Source organism: Gadus macrocephalus, chromosome 20 (genome assembly GCF_031168955.1).
Source record: "Gadus macrocephalus chromosome 20, ASM3116895v1".
Taxonomy (NCBI): domain Eukaryota; kingdom Metazoa; phylum Chordata; class Actinopteri; order Gadiformes; family Gadidae; genus Gadus; species Gadus macrocephalus.
The window spans coordinates 16,985,910-17,013,409 of record NC_082401.1 but is presented as its reverse complement, the minus strand read 5'-3'; the positions used below and the strand labels follow the sequence as shown (position 1 = coordinate 17,013,409).

Below are 27,500 nucleotides of genomic sequence, written 5' to 3'. Positions count from 1 at the left end.
AGGAGACAGTGGTTATATCTGGCAATACAGATGCAGATCCAAACCACTTCTTGTGATCTATCATTATTATTATTAATATTAGTATTATTGTTATTATTATTATTATTATTATTATTATTATTATTATTATTATTATTATTATTATTATTAACAACTCAATGCATTATTCGATCGTTTTCATCACAGGCTGGTGGACCATAAAGAATAAAAGTGAATTGGGAATCCCAAAATTGGGTTCAGTGTAGGCTACATGAAATTTAAAATAAATAAGAAATGATGATCAAATCATACTAAAGCCAGGGATTGGAGGCGTAGACCTAAATCAGGATTTAGCTCTCTAAACCCCGACTTAATTCAACAGGATATTACAATGTCACCACCTCCCACCGGCCCCCATTAATCTCAGCCTCACAATCATTCTGACACATAAATTGGATCCTATTTATCCGGTGGGCAGGCGAGTCTGTGTGTGTTGGTAGCGGGATGTCCGTTCACACGCGGCAGGTCTTTCCTGTGTTGCCTCCCCTGGAGCAGTATAACTCAAAACTGCTCAGGGATGCCTGGGACCTTCCCACGCTGCTCTGACGGACACTGCCGGGACCAATTGAGTTACGACCGGCTCTCGTCCACAGCCAATGGGGGTGTTTGGAGAGGGTAAATCGGTGCCCGCAGCTGTGGCGGTAATAACAGGCGATGTAGCGTAACCATGATAAACCGTCGATGGCAGGAGAGGGGCGGTGAGTCATCCGACAGGCTAATGTTCAGGGTCTAGGGTCTGGGTGTCACCACCAACACCACCTGCTATGTGGTAAACATTGTGTGTGTTTACTTAGAGGGAAAGAGAGAGATAGGCAAGTAAATATGTCCTTTGTCTGGAACATACTGTTAATGAATCTTGGTTGATCTTTCTTTTTAAATGTGGCCCAGTTTCCATGTTACGGAAAAAAACAATGAATGTAGAAAAACAATTCAAAGAATACAATTTAGGTCTGGCTCTGCCATCATAGGGAGAGCTCACCCCTAATAGCTCCTTGTTGCATCTGAATTCACTGAATTCACGTTGGCTCAAAGTGTTTGCTCAGTGACTAACTAGTATATTCTGACTGAGTATGTATTACATAATTCAAATCCCCTGATCATGAGACATTTTCAGGACATCGAACAAATGACATATTAATTCATGTTAAACTTCTGAGCCTCCCTCACCATTCTCCACAATGGTCCTTTTGAAAACATTGTCAATAATATAATTTCAATAAAATCCCCAGAGCTAATTATCTTTCTACCCCCGAGGCTTCCTATCTCAATGACATTTCCCATTTTGCGTTGTTTGGATCATTTTCTTCACATAACATGATATCCATTGTAGTGAGTAATGACTCCCCTCTTTCGCCTGCCTTCCCCTTCTGCCTCGTGGAGCGTGAAACGACAGCACGTGTCATCTCTTGTTCTGCGGGCCACATCTAGGAGACACCTGTCCCAGGTAATAACTCCTTCTCTCTGCGTGGGAGCATTCGCCTTTCATCCCTTCATCTCTTCTCCCTGGGTTCTGCACTATACACATATCAAAAGACTTTTAAAGCATATTGCTTTAATAATGCGCACGGCACATTGAATGTCACCGCACCGATCCACACGTGCATGTGGGGGCTGTAAGCAGCGCTAGCTCCCTTCGGCTTCGCAATAAGGCTGTTGGATACTATAATCAGGCCCAATCTGAAACACATTTCACCTTGGGCCGTCTTGAGTGCAATTCTTTATGGTTGCAGCCCACACTGCGACCATTAGGTGACTCACACGGTACAGGCACCTCTTAGAGAGCCCCGCACATCTGAATTATAGCACATCATCACAACATGTCAGAGGAAATGCAAACAAAAGAACAAGGGGAGCCGGGAGAGTTCTGACGTAATGTCTTGTAATGGTGTCTCTGGGAAGGCAGTCGCTGCCAGTCATTATTGGGTCAGAGAGGACAGGGGACAGCGCTCGGTTTGAACCCACGTCGGCCATAAGCTGACTGTCCCAGGTGTGTAGTTGACATAATATTTCCTCTTGCTCTGGAAGGGGAGAGATGCTTGAGGCAATGGTAACAAATTGAATCGCTTTTGGAGGAAAAACTCCAAAAGCGAGATTTTGTGTGTATATGTGTGTGTATGTGTGTTTGTGTGTGTGTCGAGAAAGGAAGAGAGAAAGAGAGAGAGAGAGAGAGAGAGAGAGCGGGAGAGCGAGGAAGAAAGAAAGTCAAGGCGGAAACATAATCATAAAAAAAGAGGTGCAACCACACACAAAGCCCACGCATCCAAATCAAAAGGACACGGTTTGGTCTCTAGCGTGATGTGCCACGGCCCGTCGAGTGCTTCGCTCGGATGGAGAAAGAAACGGACATGAACAAGTGGTCTCAGATCATCAAGTAGCAGATTGCAATGTCAGGAGACAGTTGGCTTTTGTGCACACATCAGCAGCAGGGCTTGCCGAGGAACAGGATAGAAGACACTTTGACCTGACCCCAATTTAAGCGTTTAGTGGGCAGTAAAGTTCCACCCACGATGAAACTTTGATTCGCACCTCAAATATATGTGGCACTAAACTCCTATTAAAATCATTCCTCGCCGTGATAACTCTAATGAGCTTGGGTGCTACGCCTGTACCATTGCAGGAATGGCGGATACCTTGGTTATAACGATTCCTTTGCTTGTCTGCAGGGTGCTGGGTGTTCTACCAGTTAAGGATCTAACAGTGGGGAACGGACCTGGCCAGTACTCACAGAAACAGAGAGAGAACGAGGGAACAAGAAATCAACTATTTCCACTTACAGAGACACGATGAGACAGATTGAATAGAGGGAGAGAGAACGAGTGAAAGACAGAGAAAAATTCAGAGTGAGGAAAATGGTGATTGATGAAGGTATGACACAAAAAATGCCTCATGCAGCTTTCAGTTGTGGAATAATAGAAAGGTATTCTGTAAAGACATCTTGTCGAGCAGAAATCAGTTTTCAGAGGAAAGCATTGTGGAGTCTGGAGGCGCCATGTCTCAGGAAGGCGGCTGTTTCTCGGGCAGACAACAGGCTGAAAAAACAAACAAAGCAACAGCAACCTATTCAAACACCAATGGACAGATGAAATGACAAGAAGCTTGGTTCTTTGCACAGCTGGGGAACAGATGTGACTGGAGGTCATTATTTCACTCAGAGACAGAGAAGAAAAAAATGGGTGGTCGCTTTTGTTTTTTAAGATCCCGATGCTAAACGCAGTTGTACACAGAGACAGACACCCACAAACACACAAACAGACACACAACCACACACAAACAGACACACAACCACACACACACACACACACACACACACACACACACACACACACACACACACACACACACACACACACACATGTTAATGTTGTCTGCGTGTGTGTGTATGCAGCCAATTCTTTCTTTCTACCTGCAACCAAATCTACCCTCGGGTACAAATAAAGTTACCTTACCTTACCTTACCTTACACACACACACACACACACACACACACACACACACACACACACACACACACACACACGCACACACGCACACACGCACACACACACACACACACACACACACACACACACACACACACACACACAGACAAACACACGGCGCGGAACACCAGCCTATTTGACGTTGGTTTGCGTTAGTCCTATTAAACATATTTGCAAAAACATCTTACTCAGACTGGTTTTGGTTGTGTGGGTGGATAGCTGTGTGGTTCTTTTGGACGAATCAAACACAACTGAAATGTCGGGGCGGGGTTTACCGCTTTAATGAACTCAAAACTGTAAAAAGAGGCATATTTAGGGTCTGTTTAGCATACAATCATTAAAAAGGCTGGAAAGCTTGTTGGAAAATATTAAATGCCCCCCGCCCCCCCCTTATTGGAGAAAGATTAATCTCAATCTAAAGGGTTTCCAGTTGAAATGGAAATCTTTCCATTTTGACAGCCCACATACCCCTCGGTGCTTTGCAACCCTCAGCCATTACCCTTGGCTCTCCTTTCTTAGTGGAACAAAATGAACACAAAATCACATCTCTCCCGGAGCATAGAGGGCAGCGAGCAGGGAGGATTAGCACAGCAGACATAGGATAGAACATTTGGTTTGTGGAATAGTAGTCTCGGATCCAGCAGTGCACTTATGTTACAGCAGAACCTCTCCGGGGGAGACGGCACGGAGCCCGGGCCGGAGGACAAAAACTGAAAGGGCCATAACCCTGATTACAATGATTATGTTACGATTCAATATATTTGTTCCAAGATGTTCTACCTGAGAGAAAGTGATTTGCGAGTGGCAAGATAGAGATTTCGGAATAGGAATTAAATGAGTGTACTTCTACATTGGCAGATCTAGCTTGTTGAATTGAACGTCTCCTGAGCAGACGTTTTAGTGTGTCTTCCCAGGAGCTACAGCAAAAGTTACATTTACAAGTTATTGCTTAGTTTGTGTCCGCTGTTAGCTAATTGTGCGCATACCCATCCCCACCCCAAAGCAACACGACTGGTCAAGGAAGATCAAACACCCGTTTACCGAGATAAGACATGACATTATTAATCTGGAGTAGTGCAGTAGTAATCCTCAATTAGTCAAAAATTCCCATTCCTAAATTTATTCCCACATCTTTCCATCATGCCATTTTACATCATGTGACCTGCATACAACCTTGCATGGCAGACTCAGCAGAGAGCGTCTTAAAAGAACAGCTCAATGCCAGCAGAGATGATGTCTTTGGAAGAAAAAAAAAATGACCCAGCACAGTTTTAGCCCTCAGAAGGAAAATCCATAGGATCTTATCAACGGGCATTTGTGAGAGCTGGAGATAAGAGACTCCTGGAGGGGGAGAAATTGTCTGGCGCTTTCAAACAGCAGACCCAGTGAGCACTGCATGGGCCACGGAGACGGCCGGGCTGGGGAGGGGGGCGGGTGGAGGGGTGGATGGGGTGGAGGGCCGTGGGGCTGGAGGTTGGATGATTGGGTGAGGCTATAATGCCCCCTGCTTTCAGATTCAGACAAATATATTCCGTGGCTGCGGGTGTACATTTCCAAATGGGAGAGTGTGCAGTGCATGCATGGGGGACGTGTGTCTGCCTTCCCTCTCTGGATGCGTCTTTACGTTCCATTTGCTGTGTGTGTGTGCGCGTGTGTGCGTGTGTGTGTGTGTGTAACAGTGAAACCCCATTATCAGGCCGAAGCAGGGCCTCCTCCTCGCCAGACCGATGAACCATAATGAGGTGCTCACAGCAGCCAACCTGTCTGCCCAAATAAATCACTCCTCCCCCTTACATCCAACACACTCCCTTACACACACACACACACACCACGCACACACACAAACACAGACACACACCAAAAAAATACACACAAACACACACATACGCAAATACACACAAACACACACACACACATGCAAATACACACAAACACACACACACACTTAAAAACATACACACACACGCGCAAACACACAAACACACATACACACACACACACACACACACACACACACACACACACACACACACACACACACACACACACGCACACACACACCAACACACACACACACACACACGCACAGACACGCATACACCCACACACAGACACACACATGCAGGCCAGCACACACTCACACCAACACACTGATTTTCATTCAAAAAGAACACAGCAACACACCTTTTGATGTCGAGGGTCCTAGCGCCCCAAGAGGCTCCCAGGTTTGCTTCAAGAGTCTTACAAATTTGTATATATATTGATCTATTTATGTATATTTATACATCTATGTATCCATATATATATATCTTCAAACACTCTTCTCTCTGTTTGCAGTGTGTCCTTGGGTTTTTGAGTTTTAAGGGTTACTGAAGGATGGCGGTCTGCAGTTTTACGAGACATGCTGTCAGTAAGGCTTGGTGGGGCAGAGCAGGTTCAAAGTGGCTTCATGGATTCTTTACCCCGCTCCCTCTTTCTTTAGAGAGAGAGAGAGAGAAAGTGAGGGAGCAGGTAAGCAAAAAACGACCAGTCTTGATATTCGATGGATTCACTCTTCTATTACATTAGAAGAGCCCATATAGGACTAAAATAATGAGGTGGAATCTTCAAAGACGAAATTTTTTACTTTAAAGATACCTTATATCATGCTCCCTTCCCCCCTGCACACCCACACACACCTGGCAGTAGAAGAAGGACTACATTAAAAAGGCATCTGGAGGGTCTGTCAGCTCGGCCACACCGGCCCGGCCTCAGCCTCCCGGAGATCTGCTGCATCACTTACTGGCTGCTCACTAACCACCAGATGATCTGAATTCCAGTCAGGGGCGGAACACGTGGAGCCCCGCGTGTGCCTGTGCTGCACACATGGCTGCTCAATATCACAGCCAGTATTCCCCACTACGTCGAAACTCAACCATTCTTAGTAGTTTCCGTTGAGAAACGCCAAGGCAAACACAAGAAAAGGACCTGAACGTGCTTTGACCTGGTTACTCCCTTACTACTTCTGCGTGTGTGTGTGTGTGTGTGTGTGTGTGTGTGTGTGTGTGTGTGTGTGTGTGTGTGTGTGTGTGTGTGTGTATCATGACATCATTATTGCACGCACCATTGCAGGCTTTGGCGTTGTACGTCGCACACAACCAGTCGTGGCACTCGCAGCGCGGCCCAAAGAACTTTCCGGGCTCCGTCGCTTTGCAAACGCAGACCCCGCACTCGCAGTCCCCCCGTCCGCCGCAGATCTTGCCATCGGGGGTCCGGCAGCGGCGCTGCGAGGATTCCGTGGAGAACCGACATGCACCCTGACTGGAAGAAACAGAGAGAGAGAGAGAGCCAGAGAGAGAGAGAGAGAGAGAGAGAGAGGGATGATGTGACACAATCAGCATACAACAAAGGGAAAGGTAGAAGGAAATATTGCAACAGAGCTGCTTCAAGTTTGTGCTGGAAGGCAGAGCGTTGCAATGTTATTTTCATTTGTACTTGTTGCAATGTGTTCCTGTGTGTTGCAGGGAATTCCTACCAGGGTTCCAGGCACCCGCTCACAGCTTGAGGCGGTCGTACGTAATGGAGACTGGTGGTAATGCCTCCACTAGTGCCATATAGACATACGAATTAATGGGAATTAAGTAAGCCCGATATTATGGGTTTTTGTTGCCTCACTTTCAATCAGAGGAATGGGCCAGTATTTGTGTCTATTTGTCTACTTCTATAGCCACGTCTATTTCTCCATATCTCGACGATCCCTATCGATAAGAAATGACCGAATGATTTGTCGTTCCAGTTTGTTTCGAACCGAAACTTTCTCTTCACTGGAATACAAAACTCCTGCTCAGTGCCATGACTGGTGGGAATGTTTACGAAGAGAAAAGAATGCAAAGCGCACGGTTTCAATTGCAGCACACGTGCTAGCTCCCTATAGCCAAGTTCAACATCTGATCTATTCTGTCTGCTGACTGCAGGCTTTCGTTTATATCACCAGACAGAGCAATTTCAATAATGGAACCCATAATGTTTGTATTTGCTGATGAATAAAGATTGTCCCACATGAGACTATAAAAATGGACCAATCACGTGAACTTCTCGATTTTCTTTCCTTTGAAAGTTCCTCCTATAGAGTCGGTATGGGTTCAAGGTGACATGGGAGTAAAGTTTTACCACTGTAATTACAACCAGACGTTCCCTCTGTCCCCTCTTGCTCTGTTTTTACTCTCTTTCTCTGGAGGTTTAGCATCCTGCTTGGGAAGATAATCTCGATCTCTTGAATACATTTGTCCAAAGCTTTCCAAGGCCACTGATATACTAATGCATGGTATACTGATGTATTCAGGGGGTGGGACCTCATATAAACCTTGCCGTCATTACTTAATTGGTTGATATTTTACAGTTTCCAGAATGTATGAATTGTATTGGTAAACAGAGAAAACAAAAATATTTCAGAGAGAAACTGATAAATTGATTTGTTGCATGTAACTGTAACCATGGTTACAGTTGCATGCAGAAAAACAGAAAATAAAGACCAAGAAATACACTGTACAAAAATGCTGTGTTCTCTACGTCAACAAAAAAAGAAGGACAGTTCAAAGTAAGGTGGGAACAAAATGGAGAGTAAAGCATCATGGTAATAAATCAAAGAGAGCACGATCGCCTGAGCCTATTCCCGCAGCTGTTTCTGCTGCTTTGTTTTTACTCCAAGGGCTCACTCAGCGAGATTTGTTTCATTTGGTTGCCTTCTGACATTCCTTTCTATTCCTACCCAGGCCTGCTTTCCTGTTTGGGAATCAGTGGAGCTCTTTTTTTGAAAAAGGACCAAATCCAGCTCGGAGTCCTAGCCTGTGAAGCTAACTTCCTGTAACAGCAAACACCTACCCACACACCTACCCTTTTTTCTCCCTCTGTCAGGCGGTTTTTGTAAGTTAATTAGTGAACAAACAGGGTTTGAGTTGCGCCTGAGTGCACACAGAGCCTCACACCATCTCACCTGGCTTCCCAGGAGCTGTCTGACTGTCAGTGGAACAATACATGTTGGTTCAGCCGCATTGTCCTTTCCAACACCAGAACGGAGGTCTATTCAACACAGACCCCTGCGCCATCCGTGAACCCGTGCACCTGCTTTCAGTAAACTGTACCTTACTGCAGCTGAGTAAAGTTTACATGCCCTGCATCAGATTGCAGATCTCACACTCTATGTTTAGGTTTATAAAACAAACGGTGGAGGAATCTGACACATAACTCCTTTGTATTACACTTTTGTCCAAATGTATTTGGTCATCTTTCACACAATTTGCAGGAATGTACCTTTCATACACATTTATACAACAGATGCAGGTATGCATTGATGTACTATTTGAACGATTACCCTTGAATCTTTCTCTTTTTTGGGTTGCTTTATATGCCCTCCTATAGGATTGTTAAAGCACATTTATTTTCCTCTCTGCAGTTGCAGTCATTTGAAAGCCGACAGGCAAAGCCACGCAGAGAAATAGCACAACAAAGAACAACCTACAGTCAAATGTTTGACCACATTTTCCTCTCTAAAAGTTTCCCCTTGACAGCGGAGCTCTGTACCTCTCACCCCTTCCTTTCGTTCTGTCTTTCGTCCATTCTCTACTGCTTCCTCCCCGAGGAGACAAGGGAAAATAAAAGCAAATGCGAAACAAGTGAAAACCCACCTCAAAGATTGCAGCAAACTGTCCTCGACACCGGACAGTAGAATCAGCAGCAGAGGAACAAACACGGACTGTACCAAAGCCCTGCTGTGCATGGTTAATCCCACAGAAAACCTCAAGTCAAATGACTTGATGGAATTCCCTAAATTTTTTTCTTCTCTAAGCAGACAGGGAGAAAGAGGGTGTGAGGGAATAGGAAGGGTATAGAAGGAAAGGAGAAGAGAGGAAAGAAAAAAACTGGCTGAATCTGGCCTAAAGCCTACAAGAGGTCGGCAGTGTGCTCCGTACAAGTGCCTTTGATTAGCTCTGACTCTAAGACAAGAGTCCTGGGCTGGGAGTGGAAAAGGGAACCTGCCAGAACCAAAAGTTTAGTCACCAGTTGGAGAACTCATTGAAAACAGACAAATGTTTCTGTTGAGGTTTCTTTTCTTATATAAAATTGTATTTATTTATGACTTGAGTTTGGCCTTTCCCTTTTTTTATATGTGCAAACTATTTTTATAAGGGGATACCACTTCAAACACTTGGGAACAGTTAGATGAAACAACCACAACCGTGGTTCATTGAAAGTGAAAGAAAATATTTGCTGTGGATTTGCAAGCTGTATGTTTCAATATGCAGTATATAACTGCAAGTTAATCATTTCCAAAGAAGTAATGAAATGTCAGTACTATCAGCTAATGCTTTATAAGTTATCATTCTAATTATTATATTTTCATAATTATTAGTAAGCTCACTTTTCACATCTAATGGGTGGAACTGGGCACTGATAAATGCAACAGTCTACACACATATGCGTGGTTTCTTGTATTTTATTTAGATGATGATTGTAAAATACTTGATTGAGAATTGTAAGTAGCTTACATCTTGCAAGAAGGATTTCTAGTCATGTTGACATATTTCTATAGGCTAATAACTTAACCAATTAATAGCCTAAGATAATCAATAATCTAGTAGCCCTACAGTTTTTTGGTATGCACATTGTGAAGACAGAGAGATGTCCCCATCCATTTCTTCTATTTAAAAAGTATAAATTCCGCTATAAAAGACAACAACATTATGTTTTGAATAAGTTGCAGCTCTGATGATAAAACAAACATTGGCATTTCTCATTAGGTAAAAAAAAAACATGGCATTTCTTCCCATGTATCATCATAAGCTACTGTCGGGGACGCGCGCTACAACTGCATCTGCTGGGCTTGGTGCTGATGTGAATGCGGCTCGCGCGCTCCCGCCGCACACCTCCATGATTACAATACCCCGGAAAACAGCTGATGTCATGGGCAGGACGACAAAAAAAACAACAACAGGGGACCAATAGCTCACGTAAGTGTTACAATATATTTCGAATACGACCCTTCGCCCTTCCTGTTATTTTGCTCAAGCGAACGCCTTTCTCTCGCGGATGCGCGAGACGCTCGTTTCCCGGGTGCTGGTGTTATCCAGGAAGTGATACGTGTAGTGCGGGGCTACCCGCTGCTGTTTCTAGTAGGCCTTGCCAAATATCCTCCTACTGTTAATGTTCGGAGGGTCACGTTATACTAATGCAAGGTTACGAAGCGTTATCGTGGAGACGTTGAGGGATCGGCTAGCCTACTGTCAACATACGAGGTGTCCTTCTGCGTGTTTATCTTCGATGTAGCCTGGTGACTTAGCTCCCATCCGTTTCCATAGTAACCGTGGTTCTGTCGATGGTGTCCGTTTATCTATAAGCATACGGACGAGCAAGGGGTCTCTTAAATTAGGTGTTGTTTCGCTGGGTTTGTGAATGACGTCGTGTTATGAATGTCCTTTTTGCGTCGCATATTTTCTTCTGGATACAACATGAAGATGAGATGATGCTTTCTCATGGTGCTGAAGGCCTTGCCTTGCTTGGGCCGGCACCAGGCCCTGTACAGATGATGTGACACATTGTGCATTGAGCTTTAATAGTGAAGGCTAGCTCACCTTACAAGTTAGATGTTTTGTTTTACAAACACTACATTTTTAGCGCTTGCACCTACAAATACCAGATCAGATGTTTTAACGTAATCTAGGCATCAGTCGTATGTCCATTACTAATGGACATACAAATTATGCCTAGATTGTCCATTACTAATGGACATACGGTTGCAATAATAGATTACGGTGGACATAATTCACTATGCTACGTAATGGCTAAAGTAATTCAGCCATTCAAACAGTTATCATTGAATGGATATTATTGCCAAGCAAAAATAATAGTTTGGTCCTCTGGCATGACTTTTCAAATCCAGGCTCATCTTGTCCATACCACGAATGTGGGTCTTACTGCGTGGCAATGTCACTTCAGTCATGTACAGCAGTGAAAAACTTTTTTGATTGATTCATGGGGTTAATGCACGGACTGGTTTACTCCAGTCCGTGCATTGTGAAGGTGTTTAATTATTCAAATGTTTTTTTCATGTTTGTGTTTATTAGCAAACTTACTTGTGCTAATGTTAGAGGCAGGGTAATAATTGTGTTTATAATTACACAGTAATCCTGTTTCTTGGCAGTCTGCATAGGCCTCCATATATTAAAGGCACCATTGTACTGGGTGTGATTTCTCAATGTGTTGTTAATTATTCAGTTGGTCTGTGGTAGGTTATATTCCTATACTGTAGCCCACGGCTATTCACATCCCAGCCAAATTACACAAACACATTGGGGTTCAGTCCGACCCTCCTCTTACTGGATATACAAAGCATTCACCAAGGCCTGCTTGCTCTCTTGCCCGGCATTCACCCAAACTACATTAGAAACACTTTGGTATATATCTCACACACACACACACACACACACACACACACACACACACACACACACACACACACACACACACACACACACACACACACACACACACACACACACACACACACACACACACGCGCACACACGCACACACACATGCACATATGTCACTTAATTGGTACAATCTGCTCATTACTACTAAGTGACATATACTACCGTTTTTCTAGTGTGTGTGTGTGCATTAAATACACCATGTTGATTTGTTCAATACTCTGTTGACGTATCTTTGAGTTTATTAGATTAATTGCCATTTGAAACGCTGTGATGGTCCGTGTTCTGCCCATGGTCCTTGTTTTAAACTAGCTTTTTCTAGTCCACTGATTACTCCCTTATAATTTGACAGCTACACCTAGGTTATTTTGAGTGCTAAATAAACTCCTACGAAGAAAGTTTGACAAAGTATCAGATAGTTTTTTTCAAAGCTAGCAGATATTCAAAGTTACAATTAATCTGCCCAGTGATTGCATCCTGCCCGTGAGGAATATGTCCCCTCTCCAAATGGGAAAATAATTGCAGTCTTTGCCATCTTACACCCACATTATAGCACTTACACCCTGTAATTTTGTTTTCACTCTTCAATTCCCTACCAGCATATGCAAAGTGTAGCAATTACATTGCAAATTGCTTCTGACTACACGAAGCTTGCAGCCTGTAGGACAGTTCCTTTTCTTGCGGGGGGCAGAGAATGATAGAGAAAGGGCAAAGCTGTTAAGCTTGGTCTCTCTGGTTGTCTGTCTTAACACGTTGTTCTGATCCTGCCAAGTTTTGTGCTGGAATCAAATGGGCTTGTACAGAATTGGACATTTACAAATGCACTTCAAAATATAGTATTCTTCTGAGCTTACCTAAATGATGCCTAGGTTGAAATAAGTTGTGAGTACATTGGAGGAGTGAATTGCCCCAATTTTCAAAGTGGAATCTGTCTGCCTGATATTTCAAATCTGTAATGCCATGATTGGTAGCTGTTGTAGGAACACTATAGTAGAAAGTTAGGGAAAATAAGTTTATAAAACTCATTATGTATTCATAATATCATTGATAAATACCCATATATAATACATTTAGCGGCATTATTGTTGGGCTGCTACTGGTATATTATAGACTAATGTTTTGTATTTTTGTACTTGTCACCTCTCTTTCTCCTCCCCTTTTCAATACTGTTTTGATTTCTACCACTCACTGACTACTACAACAGGATCTCTGTGCCAAGGATCTTCCACTCTTTGGTTCGCTCTCTCGCTGTCTTTCTCTCCATATCTTTCTCTCTCTGGTTGGCCTCTGTGACTCTGGGGATGAACGCACCAATGAGGAGCCTCACAGTGAGTCATGTGATCCCTTTCTCTGTAGCTCATCCATTTTTTTTCCCACGACACCTTATTCACTCACTCAGTCACTCACTCACAGAACGTGTCGCATATATGCCTCGGTGTCAGACATGGTGGGCATTCCTGTCTATATGAGCATACTGTAGATGTTGGTAGTGTATTGTAAACCATATATGCCATGATGTTGACTAACTGTCGTGTGTTATTTACAGGGTATGCCTGATCGCATGTTATGTGCAGTGGTGGAGCAATTTCAGCTTTACTTTTCCCTTTGGTATGTGCGCTTTGTCTCCATTGAAGGTGTCATTTCTTCTTCTTTTTCTTCTGTTAAAGCTGCCCTTACTTTTGGTTTGTGAGCTTGACACACACAAGCTCACATGCAAACAAGTGCACACACATACAAAAGCATCAGCAAAGGTTTGCTTTGCACACTCCCATCCAAATAATGACCCTGGGGAAAACACAACATAACAACAACGTTAAACTCAATTACACATACTGTACCGACAGTTGTGCACAGCCTATTGACACCACTGTGTTCAACGCGGTGACACCCATGGATGATATGTACTAGTGGTAAGTTACTGGTGCTGTTCCGACGTGAATACACTCGTTCAGTGTCTCATGTGTGCCATGTTGTTCATCACGGTGGCCATTTAACAAAGCAACACATTTCTTATTTTTTCTTTTCTTTTTTTGTTCAAAACTTATTGTAAAACTTCTGTTCTGGTCCATTCAAGTCCGGGTCGCTTATTGTGCGTTATGCACATACTCAAGATTCCTTTTCCAAAGCTAAGTGCTTTATCCAGTTGTATCCAGCTTTTAAAGCCCATGCATTCTTCAGTTCCAACAGTGTTTAAGTAACAGTTCAATTGTTTTTGTAGATGTGTCTGCAGATAAATCAAGCCTAATGGCTCTGCTCGAGATTACATTTGTTTTAAAAAAGAATCACCCACACACAGTACACATTAGTGAATTCACTGTATAAGCATATGTAAATGCTCGGACTTGGATGCAGCCAGAGTTCCCTGTGTCTCCTGTCAGCCCTGGTCACTGTGTGTGTTGCACCCACTCTTCTCCCCCTCGGTCAGATCCACTCTCTGTATAGCACGGCTAGCCCCAGCATGCTGAAGAGGAAACAGAGCTCCCGGGTCGAGGCCCAGCCCATGACGGACTTTGGGCCCGACGAGACCCTCGCAGACAGCGCTGACATCTTTTGGATCAACAAGCCAGTGAGTGGTTGGGTGGCTGTGCTCAGTCAGCCCGATCCGTTTTCTCCTTTCAAGTCAGGTCACACTTCAGTGTGTTTTCTCCCTTGTTATCTACTTTGCCTCGAAAATTTAATAAATGACCAGCCGTGCGAGACGGTGGAACTGAATTAGTCGGTAATAGGCTTGCAAGTACACAAACAAGTGTGTGCTCTTAGAAATCTCACATTTAATGAAATGTCCAAAAACAAATATGCCGTCAAGCAAAGCAAGTTTAGCAAGTTTTTCCCTCCTCCAATCCCTCTCTTTTCTCCTGAATACCAACCCATTATCGCTCCCCTCCAACACCCGGCCCTTTCATCTCCTTCGCCAACTCCGTGCCCCGCTGCCAGTGGGTGCACACGCTGCTGCGCGCCTGCGCCATCCTCAGCGTGATCTCGGTGTGCATGAACACGCCCAAGACGTTCGAGCACTACCCGCCGCTGCAGTATGTGACCTTCACGCTGGACACGCTTCTCATGTTCCTCTACACGGCAGAGATGATCGCCAAGATGCACATCCGAGGCATCATCAAGGTAGCCGTGTTGGGGGGCCTGCCAGGGACTGTCTGAAAAATAATTTTATTATTTTTATTTGTAATTTTTTATAGAGACTTGGAATCAATAATCAATATGTATCAATAATAAGGAATAATTCATATTGATGGATTCAGATTTGTATTGTTGTCCTTTTTAGCTGCACGTGACGAAAGCTTTCGAAAGCTACACAAACTTTGCCAAGTCTAGGAAAATCAATTGGAAGCCTAAAAGCCTCAACCCCAAATTTTCTCTATGTCTTCCACGTCTTTATACTAATATTGAATTATAATAAATCATGTCTTTCCATCACATGATTGTTCTTTTTTTAATTTTTTTATTTTGTCAACTCTAGCCTGTCTATTTTTTCAATAATGCTGTCTCTTGCGGCCCCTCTTAACTGTGGGAATCAGGGGGAAGAAATCAAGTGCAATAGGATCTTCCCCAGCCAGGCAGCTGGCAGATAAAGAACCCTTAATTACAGCCCTAGAAGGCTTGGACAGCCTAATTGGTAAATCAAGGATACCATGAACACATAGGCAGAACCGCACCATGCACTGAATCTTTGTCCAGGTCGGGAAACAGCAGTGTAATTTGAATAACATTTCTGCCTTTTGTTTATTTCGGGGGTCGATACTACCTCTTATATCGAGCAGACGACAGGATTCTCTTTAAGTTGGAGAGTGTATTGCTTCGATGTTATGCAAGCGTGATAATTAAACTGCTCTTTGCTTAATTGTAATTATGGCTGAGGTCAATGAATTACTTATACATTGGTTGTATTATGGTAGTCGTCTGTTGATTACAAAAGTTTTAGTCCACGCTTGGATGTAAACAAGATATTTACATGATGATAGCGTTTGAGATCAGTGTAACCTTGGGGATAAGCCACTAAAAAATATTATTTTCAAACATGCTTCTTAATCCAACATCAGGCACAACTTGACAATTGATGTTTATTGCATTCGCTTCATATCATTTATTGGTTTGGATAGTTTGTGCTGGTTCTCGCACTAGCGATGGCTTATCAGTTGTGGAATTGACCTAACCTAAAATATAAAGACCACACTTCTTTGTCTGAAATAAATCAGTATGTGGAAAGATATAAAGGCTTTTTCAGGTTGTATTTCAGTCAATTGCAATCAGATGCATGTCTCAGATATGTTCATATTCAATAAACACAGACCTCATTCCTCTTTCGCTAGCTTGCCATATAACATTGATCCAAACTGTGTTTAGGTTGAGTTTTGTCCCATCAGGCAAATCAGTTGTGTAAATGTTATGCAATATTAGGTGTCAAATATGCAACAAAATGATAAACTGATGATCGTTTTGTTGCATATTTGCAAATCATTATTCATTGAAAACCGCACAGCTCTAGACGATTGTGCATGAGGTATTTTCAAGTAAATGAAAACCCATTTGTTGCTTCAAAGAGATCCCTTCATACCGCAGCTGTTATTTAATGGCATGATGGCGGTCGTCCGTGGCGGCCAAGTTTATTTTATTTATTCGAACAATGCATGTACTACCCCGAGGCTGAATCATTCAGAAAAAAAATTGTATCAGCTTGAGGTTACTCCCAATGCACACCATTATTTACATTATCGATATGATTGATGGTTTTACTTTGAGGGCGTCATCATTCATATTATTGACATAAGTCACAATGTCGCGGATGACACAAGCAACAATCACTAGCACAAACACAAACACACAGACCAGACACACAAACACACATGCACAAACGCATGCACACACGCACGCAAGCACACACACACATAAACACACACACACAAATTGTACAACTGGTGTACTATTATTTATCTATTTCTGATAAAACACCTTTTCCGGAAGCAGTTGTGTGCCACAATGAGCAATTTACCATCTCCCTTAATACAGATAAACAAGCCATTCACTGTGCAAAGCCGACTTCTCGATGCAGTGCCATTCATTGCAATGCATTATTCTGTGCTCGTTGGGGTGAATCAAAAGGCAACCTTTTGCCTTAAGTGTTCCAGATAATACCCGTCTATTTGCAGACTTTCAGCCAGTGAAGAGCGACCCTTGAAGAGGTCCGGATAGACCTCTTAGGTGCTAATTAAGCATGTCCATGTTTGTTGGCCCCATGGTATTTCAGTTTGTTCGTGGCTCAGCCGTTTAATCATTACGTGTCTGTTCTATCAACATGCCATTGGGCTGGCTCTGAAATCATTGTTCGGCGTGTAAGTCATTTAGACAATGTTTTCGTTTTTTTTTTATGTGTGGTGTTGTTGAGCATTTAGCAAAATATGTCCACCTTCATCTCACATGCAGTTATTACATCTCATTTGTTGTGCTCCTAGTTGTTGCGCTCTTCTTTTGCTTTTCGAGCTCAGAAGGTGGGTGTCTGAGGACCATGTATTTTGCTGTCAAACAAATCGCAAATGAGGTGTTTTTGAGGTTAAAGTTAAATAAATTATTTGATATATATAAATTATGTTTTTAGTTAAGTTATGTGTGTAATGTGTTTGAATTGCTATATTGAACCAATTCCACATCTTTTTATCCCTTTCCATTTTCCTTCTGTGTCCCTCGTCCCGCCCTTCGCCTCCACGTGTCTGTGTGTGTGTATAGGGCGACAACTCCTATGGGAAAGACCGTTGGTGCATGTTTGACGGATTCATGGTCTTCTTCATCTGGGTGTCCCTGGTGTTGCAGGTATATACTTTTTTATTATTGAGTCGTTTAGACTAGAGGACACTTTCATTCAGCTACTTACCTGGAAATAAGATGCATAAACAAAGCCATTTCAGTCATTTGCCAGAAGCTTTTACACAAAGTGACTTGCAGGGACACTTCAGACATTTGCCATTAAGGAGAATGACACTTGCTCAAGGATGCCGGCCAGTCAAATATCGAACCCAGTCCCCATGGCAGGGTTTTGAGCACCCTACCCTCTCCTCTCATGTGTACCCCGGTAGCGGATTTTATTGCATCTATTCCCTGTTGTCACTGCCCTTCACTTCGCCATTGTAGCGCAAGTTTGTTTCAGAAATTCCCTTGCTCATCAATCTTCGTTCTCTCTCCCTCGTTCTCTCCCCCTCTCACAGGTGTTTGAGATTGCGGAGCTCGTCGATCAGATGTCTCCCTGGGGAATGCTGAGAATTCCCAGAGCACTCATCATGATACGGGCGTTCAGGATCTACTTTCGCTTTGAGCTTCCTCGCTCACGCATCACAAATATCCTCAAGTAAAAAAAGGCCTTCATTTGCTCTAGGGTCGGATGAAAAATGGATGCAACTTAATTGTCCGCGAATTTTAGAAATGGTTGCAGAAAGTTTTGAGACACAGCAAACGTAAAGCAAAGAATTCAAGGCATGCCTGACTTCCATGATTATCCATTGCATAAGTTGCATAAAGTGATGCCGTACAGAAATCCGTAATTTATCAATCGATATTCTTTCAAGATGATTTAATAGGTGGATTCTATGTTCCCTACTGGCTATGTAGGCAAGTGGGTGAAATGATGGTGTTTTGGAATTTCAACACAAACTACACAAAACTGCGATTCTGACCAACGCCCTAAAGTTCTTCGACATAAGCCGAATATGAGATGTATATTAAACTTGCAATGTGTAGCACTTGAAATAGATTGTTGCTTTAAATAACCTGGACATATCTGTATTCAATGCTGATCAATATTGGTTTTTAGAAATGTATTATAAAATAACATCCTATATAAGACACATTAGAAATGTTGAACGAATATTTTTACAGAAATGGTAGTATTGCCACTCCCAAAACCCCTCCCATTCAAGCCTAAGCCTTCCGTGCTACGCTGTTTGTGTCACACAGTTGCACAGTTAGGGACAGAAGCCTCACGCCAACTAACTGAGATGTGCTCAATCTTACACATTGTGACTTTGATATACTTTTTGACATTTTCCTGACACAGTATCGATAGATGTGTATTGGCTACATCCCTTTGTGTAATGTTAAGTTTCTTTAACGTTCTTAGATCCTGATACTTAGCATATTGACCCCACCTCAAAGCCTCTTCTTTGCTTCTCAATGTCTCTCTCCCTCTTCAGGCGATCCGGAGAGCAGATTTGGAGTGTGTCCATCTTCTTGCTCTTCTTTCTCCTGCTTTATGGAATTCTGGGTGTTCAAATGTTCGGAACGTTCAACCACCACTGTGTTACCAACGACACAACGGAAGGGTAAACAGCTCACCTTGGTACCATGTTACCATAACCCACTCACCCTAACTCTAAGTTTAACCCTAGACCTAACCCTAACCCTAACTATTTAATAATATACTCATTAAAATCTTGGTTAACTTGAACACTGTTACCTACATGAAATAAATAAACATGAACACAATTAGTCAATGATTTGAGGACCATTGGTGAACTGTTAATTAACTTTTAGTTAATTGTTAGTTGATGCTTATTATTGCATTAACAATTTTTAATTGAGGACTCATTTTTATGACTGGCAAATAAATCACATATACATCTTTTTTTATACAAAAAAAGATGCTGATTATTTATTTTATTTGTATGTATATATGTTCTTATATACAAAGAATCCCTTAGGATATTATTCATGGCGTGGACCTCCGTGAATGTGCGGTAGCATGCATGCTCTGGCCAGCCCTTATGAATGGAGGCTATGATGTTTGCTTGAGAATGTAATCAAAAGAGCAGTAGCCAATCGACAAAGCAAATGAACAGTGGAAAATAATTAACACTCACATACATATGAGCTTTGTGGTGGCTTTAAAGCGAATAGTGTGTTCAATAACCCTGCTCCCCAATCAGTCTCTGACATCCGTTTGGCAGTCGATGTCAATACCCCACGGACACTGCACTCCCCCACTCTTCACCATCACGACAGATAGCGCAGCCGTCGGCCCCCTCGATATATCCCGTCGTAACACCAAATGTGGCTCTCTTTACATCCATGTCATTCGGTTGTGCTTTATTTTCGTGTAGCCTCCCCTCCCTTCAGTCATCCATGGGCTTTTTGCACGTAGCCCCAATTCTAGACCTATTTCGCACGAAACATCGCGACACGCGGGACGTGTTGAGTCATCCGTCCTTGGCGCCAACAGCCAGAGCTTCCCCCAGCCGTTCCCACACGGGGGATTTGGGTGGGATTGCGGGAGCGCCGACATGGAAGGCTAGCAGTGCTGTGGCTATTTATATTGGATGGAAGGGATCTGTATGCGAATCAGGGCCTTCCCTCTCCTGTCTGACTCCAGGCGACCCATCTCTGGTCGGTCGCACTTGACCTTGGCTTAACATCACTGGGGCATTTGCATGAAATCCCAGTGTGTTTATTTGAATTTGGTAGAAAAATATAAAACTCATTTCCCATCCTCATCTCCCATTGATTAGGCAGACAACACATCAATAATAGAAGAAGTCAGTATAATATGGGTATATCTATGTATAATATGCGTGTATGAATTATTTGTGTGGTCTATGCCAAAGTCAGCATATAACGTGCGTGGTATGGATTTCCGATGTTCTTTTCCCCTGAATTGTTACAATTTGGCGACTTAACTATGATTAATCCTGAATCCCAACCAAACACATTGGTCTGATGTTGGACTTGGCATATAAGTCATTTCATGGCATTAGCGGACCCTCCGTCTCTCTCTGGGTGCATCATTTATCACTCCTTTGCTATGAGGAATGGTGATTTCCCTGAAACGGTTCTGTTGTAGGCGCCATTATGCCAGCCCGCATAATGAGCTGCATCAGGATTGGTGACGATGCCTGTGACTGCCCTTTGTGGTACGGCAATACATTATTCCTTCTCATCCTGTAGCCTTTAATAAACAATTTGGATGAATGTCTGGCTGGGCAATTTGAAGACATTAATTGTCATTAAAGAAATCGTGCAAGCCCTGGAATAACACTTGTGGCTAAGACGCATGGTGACGAAGGCGATCACGCATTGGCAGTGGGTTAGGGAGGTAGTGTGTGTGTGTGTATATGTGTGTGTGGGTGTGTGAATACTGTGTACTGTATGAGTTTCCCTCTGTACTTCCACGACTCAAATACTGCCAGGGATGTGAATAATAGAAATTGCTACGGGGATTTAAATTCAAATTCCAAACCCCTCAGAACACTTGAAAAACACCTCGCTGTTCGTTAATTGCATCTGCGGCTGCTCCGATCCGTCGCAACCCGGGCTCATTAAACATTTAGTAATGTCTTCCATTTAATTTGTTAAATCATCAGGAACACACTCAACAACAGGCACATCTCCCCCCCACCCTTCTCTGTTTAGAAATGTGTCCTGGAACAACCTGGCTATTCCAGACACCCACTGCTCCCCAGACGGGGAGGGCTACCGTTGTCCGCTTGGCTTCAAGTGTGTCAACTTAGAGGATTACGGCCTCAGCAGGCAGGAGCTGGGGTACAGCGGCTTCAACGAACTAGGTACAGGAACGCACACCAAACACACGCACACGCACGCATGCAGGCACGCACGCAAGCATGCACGTACGCAGGTGCACATGCACACACACACGCGCGCACATGCGCACATACACACACACACACACACACACACACACACACACACACACACACACACACACACACACACACGTGTGAGTCCACATGCACACACGTGTACATGCACGCACATACACACATACAGACACACACACACGTGCGCACACACACACATGCACACACAGACACGTGCGCACATGTGCACACACACAGACAGACAGACGGACAGACAGAGACACTCATAAATCTTGCTATAAACACAAGAATAACACGAAACATTTGAGGAATGTTTGCACAGAGATGCTTGAGATGTGTGTGTGTCCGTGTCTTCAGGAGATGGCATAAACATAATGAGGGGGTGACAGAGGGAAAGGTAAATAAATAGGAGATTGAAACAAAAAGTGAGTGCCAGAGAGAAGGAAAATAGAAAAAAATGGAACTAGATGGAAAAAGGGAGAGAGATAGACAGTGCGGGGAAGAGAGTCACCTACATGGGCTTTGATGTGCAGCTACACCACTTAGCCGCATGCCGCATCCTTATCGCCTGAGCTAGGCCCTAAAACCAGCGTTGCTACATAGTGCAGCATCTCTAATCTCTACATTGCTGTGAAGGAGAGCGAAGGTTTAGCAGTGCCTTGGCTCACAGCATACCTCAATACAGACAGAGACATGCTGGGTAGAGCAAGGGGAGTTAGACCTGTGTTGCCGTGTATACGGATATGTTAGAATAACAGGATACCTTCATCTAAAAAACACAGATCTATCTTATGAACATCAATATCATTATCATCATCTTCCTTTTCATCGTCATCCTCATCATAGTTTTTTATCATTACTGCATTGTCAGTAATGATAATAGTAATATTAGTAATATTTTCTAATTATTCATTCAAAATATAAATAGTTTGTGTATAATGGTCATCTTATTGTGCTACATTTCCGTCTATGTAGTAAGGCCCAGAAAAACATCTCATTAGATGTTTGCTTTTTAATTGGAGGGACATAAATATCAGCTGTAATTAACAGACAAAAATGCCAAATATCTTTCAAAGAGTGTCAGATAGGTGATGATTAAAATGCCAAGTAGCTCACCAGCGGCTGCTTGAAGTGTTGTTATGAATATTCTCCTTTCCTGTGAGCAGTAATTTGTCTCGGCTCTTTAAGTCCCTCTGTCTTGTTTCCAACAAGGTCCTCCCCATTATTGGGTGCCATTTGCAAGTGTTTGGCCAAGAAAAATAACATCACAGAGGCATACAAACAAAGTGCCTCTCAACGCTATCACTACTCCACTTTCAGCCCCCGCAGTTTGACATCCTAAAAACCAGCATTTCTAAGTCACTAGTTATTTTGGAGATCTGGGAAGGAGAAGAAAATTTAAAAGCCTTAATATGAGCACGGTTGAAGTAGAAACCAAGCAGAAATCCACCATTTCTTTCACCACGGTGTTAGCCTACAAAGTCGCTTTCACGTCGTATTCCCAGCCACAATTCTCGTGAATAATTTAAAAAAAGAATGATCGTTTTCATTGGTTCTGCAACACTTTGAAATTGAACATGATCCGTCTCCGAAGATGGGAGTTATTTTTGGAGAAAAAAAAGAAGGCAAGAAGCTTAGATGTGGTTATGAGTAGACTTCGCTCTTATGATCCGCTCACAATTTCCGAGATAATCCCAGGGCCCTTTCTGTTTGAAAGGCGTGAGCTCGTCAGCGCCACGGTAATTGGAGTGGGGCACTCGAACGGCTTTTTGGGGGTTAGGGACGGGTGGGTCGGCCAGGTGAGGAGTTCAGAGAGGATAGTAATTTCTATCAAAAAAATATCTCTTGTTTCGCTCCTGTCTCCCAATATCTTGTCCCTCTATCTCTTCTTAGATACACCCTCGCTCTCTCTTTCTCTCTGTCTTTCTGTTTCCGTCTCCATTTTATTTAAATGGAATAGGATGATATCCATATATTGTACGAGTTGCATTAGCTAAAAGATTAAGTTGTAAAATGTAAATTGTTGCGATAAGGTTTACTAAAAATAAGTCTCTCTTTTTCTCGCTGTCTCTCTCTGTCTCCCTCTCTCTGTCTCCCTGTCTCTCACCTTCTCTGTTTTTCTCTCTCTCTCTGTGTGTTCCTCTCTGTCTTTGTCTCTTGCTCTCTTTCTGTCTCTTTCTCTATCTCTGTCTCCCTATCTCTCTCTATCTGTCTCTGTCTCCGTCGCTGTCTCTCTCTCGGCCTCTCTCTCTCTCTCTCTCTCTCTCTCTCTCTCTGTTTCTGTGTCTGTGTCTCTGTCTCTCTCTGCCCTGCAGGAACGAGCATCTTCACGGTGTACGAGGCTGCCTCCCAGGAGGGCTGGGTGTTCCTCATGTACAGAGCCATCGACAGCTTCCCCCGTTGGCGCTCCTACTTCTACTTCATAACCCTCATCTTCTTCCTTGCCTGGCTTGTCAAAGTAAGTGACAGCCCCCCCCCCCCCCCCCCCCCTCATCCCACCAACCGACTCACCAAGCCCCCACCTACACTCCTTCTCATCACCGCTCCTCAACCTGTGGCCGAGCGACGGGCAGAAGCGATGATTGTGAGATTGTTCCAAGAAATGACAGCTGGTGATTAAGAAGTACAAGCCTGGGAACTAACACCCTGCTGTCTTGCTCTTTATCTCAATCCTCTGAATCCCTCTCTCTCTTTTTCTCTCTGATGCTCTCTCTATTACTTAATCACTCTCTCTCTCTCTCTCTCTCTCGCACTCACTATATCTCACTCTCCCTCGCTCTCTCTGCTACTTTTTCTTTCGTTCTATTACTTTATCCATCCCTCTGTGTCTCGCATACTTTATATCTCTCGCTCTCTCTCTATTACCCTCCCTATTACTCTCCCTTATTGCTCCCTCTGCCCGTCTCTCTTACTTATTCTCTCTCTCACTCTCTCTTGCCCCAGAACGTCTTCATTGCTGTCATCATTGAAACATTTGCTGAGATCCGAGTGCAGTTCCAGCAGATGTGGGGGTCAAGGAGCAGCACCACCTCCACGGCCACGACACAAGTAGGGCTTTGCACGCACGCACACAACCACACCCGCACATCAACGCGCACAAACCCGTGCACAGACATAGGAAAATCTTCATTCGTTTTTTTTCATATTTGCAAATGGACAGGCTTGACCGGTGACTGGTCTGTGATTTTCACCTTTTGTACGCGCCATTCACTTCCTGATGTTATTTCGGCGTACCACCCTGTATGAATCCATTTAGCAGTATAATGGAGGGCCATTCAGCACGCTGTTAATTTTTTCCAGTGATTGGACAAGCATTTGATTGGCCCATTTAGATGACTCACAGGCTTCTCTAGAGTGACAGAGAAGGCTTCAGAATTGGCCTCTTTTTAGCTTTGGATGAAATCAAGAGGAAATAAACAGTTTGAAAAAGGACTTGAAGATGGATTAGAAAGTGTTATGACTGAGGCATGAAAGTCAATGAGACAGAGATAAGCTCTGGAGTATGGAGATTTTTTAAATATTAATCAGACTTGCAAGACTGAAATTAGGGTATTGAGATGAATCATTCTAAACACAGAAATACAAACATTAAATATGCACTGTAAAATGTAAAATGGGTATGTTTGTGTGAGTGTGAATGTTTGTGTGTGGGTGTGTGTGCACATTTTCAATATGTTCCTGTGTGATTGGCTTGATAATCTCTGACAAGTAGCTTCATTGTCTCAATGATGCTTTTCCATTTCAATTTACAATTCTAATTTGGATGGGGTATTCACCCAGCAGTGATTGAAAGAGTACTATTTTATAAGGATAATCATTCCTAATGATTCATATCTTGGCCAATATATTAATGTGGGTAGCTGGCTGCAAACATGACAATCAAGAATTGTCAAGGAAGTATCTGAAAACCAGGTATTCTGAATGTTACAACTCATATCTGCTAAATGAAAACATGATTCAAAACGTTGATGGTGTTGGCATTTCTTGTCTCGGACTGTGAGGTCTGTGTTGTGTACTATGCTTGAAGCCGCGGCCCAAAAATTACATAAAAACTATTTTGCTAACTTAAAGGCCTCGTTTTTGTTTGGGTGTTTTCCTACCGGATGGAGTGTTACAACCTTGAAAACAATTAGCCGCTAATATCAAATTTAATTACAATGCCATCGTTATGCCCTAATCTTTATCTGAGCGGGGAGAAAAAAGTAATTAGCCTGTGTGTAACATGTAACTGTCAATCACTGTCTGAGACAATACACATCCTTCCACTGATATCCTGCAAGGGGAGCCGGCTTGACAGCGCCCCCCCCCCCCCCCCCCCCCCCCCACACACACACACACACACACACACACACACACACACACACACACACACACACACACACACACACACCACACCACTCCTGTCCTTGCCAGAATGATCATCACCGCACCACTTATTACCAAGGATGACACAAACACAATAGAGGGATTCATTAAATAAATGATTGCATCTTTTTGCAAGGATTTTGTAATCAGGTGATTACAAAAACAATGAGTTCCATCCATAAGAATAAAGCTGAAGAGTCTTTGAGTGCTCAATTCGATTGAGCAGCAGCCTGGATCTGTGTGCTGTAGCTTATAGATATTAGCCCTGTCTGACTGGCTGCAAATAACACTGAGCACTCTTTGAAGATTACACAAACTTAATAACACTTGCTTTTAATGTAACAAAATACAAGTACTGGAGAAAAGTAGGGATGCACCGATATGAAAATTTTGACCGATACCGTTATCCGATATTAAAATTGCTGTTACGGCCGATAACCGATATTTACCGATATCGATATTGGTATAAAAACAAGTTTCTATGATGATTTTGTATACTGAAGAACATGTAAACACTGTGATATGAAAAAGTTATTTCTTTCTTTATTTACAATGTTTCTTCAACAAGTTACAGGGCATCCATAACAAACACAAGTTACGAACAGTGTTAGTTTTAGGCTACTTTTACAACTTGCATCTATGAAAAAGTTTGGATCATAAATCACAATAACGATCACAAATCAAAATATCTTGACAAGGTTTTATAACTTAAATCAAATTTGCCAATATTCATGAAACCAGACACTTGTCTAATAAATTACAAAAATTGTTTTAAGTTTAAGTCAATTTCAACTCAAATCTGTGAAATAGGCTAAATCAAATATATCAAGGGAGGTTGGTTGTAGTCTTTTCACTCGGTTCTAGCCCTACTGTTGATCCGGAGAACCAAATATAAACATATCCGGTTCCGGATAGAAAACAGAAACTGTATTTCGCTACGATAATGTGTATAATGATTTGACACGGCATCCTGCGCGCATTACTTCTGCTTTGCACGTACTGCATATTACAATTCGAGTACCTTAATTTGAGACCGTAAAAAACATCCAAACCGCCGACATTGATTCTTTTCAGTTAAGGTGACAAACTGCCTCTCCGTGCGTCTCTGGCTGCGTCACTGACAATGTCACATGACCAAACAAGCTGCAAAAAACACACACAACGGCAACTAGACTAGGAAATAAATATCGGCTGTTAATATCTGACCAGTTTTACTTATTGGGCCGATGCCGATATGTTAAAAAATGACTAACATCGGCCGATAAGGATATCACTGCCGATATATCGTGCATCCCTAGAGAAAAGTCTACTACATGCATAATCAGAAGAAGTGTGTTTAGATAAATATTAGGACAGAATAGCACCAAGAGATTAGGCAAATCCAAACCAGGGCACTCTCTTTCAAACAAAAGGTATTTTCTTTTCTTTTGTGTGAAACACAATGCCACTCGTTGCTAGGTGTTATGACATTGTTAGGGGGGAGATATATTTGAATGGGTAGAAATCCTCAGCATTTATTCAGAGCAACAAACCAGATCTGTACA

At 42.9% G+C, this 27,500-nt stretch overlaps 2 protein-coding genes across 4 annotated transcripts in view; one reads left to right on the top strand and one right to left on the bottom strand.

The window, feature by feature from the left end:
- itgbl1 (integrin, beta-like 1) overlaps positions 1–9,498 on the bottom strand; it is a 36,747-nt gene extending 27,249 nt beyond the window's left edge. Inside the window, 2 exon segments of the mRNA XM_060039459.1 lie at positions 6,622–6,818; positions 9,182–9,498. Of these exon segments, the coding sequence (XP_059895442.1) occupies positions 6,622–6,818; positions 9,182–9,273 (289 nt within the window). The 5' untranslated portion in view covers positions 9,274–9,498.
- An 867-nt stretch (positions 9,499–10,365) lies between these two features.
- nalcn (sodium leak channel, non-selective) overlaps positions 10,366–27,500 on the top strand; it is a 72,188-nt gene continuing 55,053 nt past the window's right edge. Inside the window, exons 1-11 of one of the 3 annotated variants that reach the window (XM_060039942.1) lie at positions 10,488–10,504; positions 13,188–13,311; positions 13,530–13,591; positions 14,409–14,549; positions 14,918–15,100; positions 17,717–17,800; positions 18,193–18,332; positions 19,174–19,302; positions 21,386–21,537; positions 23,907–24,049; positions 24,535–24,639. In XM_060039942.1, the coding sequence (XP_059895925.1) occupies positions 13,550–13,591; positions 14,409–14,549; positions 14,918–15,100; positions 17,717–17,800; positions 18,193–18,332; positions 19,174–19,302; positions 21,386–21,537; positions 23,907–24,049; positions 24,535–24,639 (1,119 nt within the window). In that variant the 5' untranslated portion in view covers positions 10,488–10,504; positions 13,188–13,311; positions 13,530–13,549. Of the gene's footprint in view, positions 10,505–13,187; positions 13,313–13,529; positions 13,592–14,408; positions 14,550–14,917; positions 15,101–17,716; positions 17,801–18,192; positions 18,333–19,173; positions 19,303–21,385; positions 21,538–23,906; positions 24,050–24,534; positions 24,640–27,500 lie in introns of those variants that run through there. The other 2 variants (XM_060039943.1, XM_060039944.1) reach the window with 2 other exon arrangements.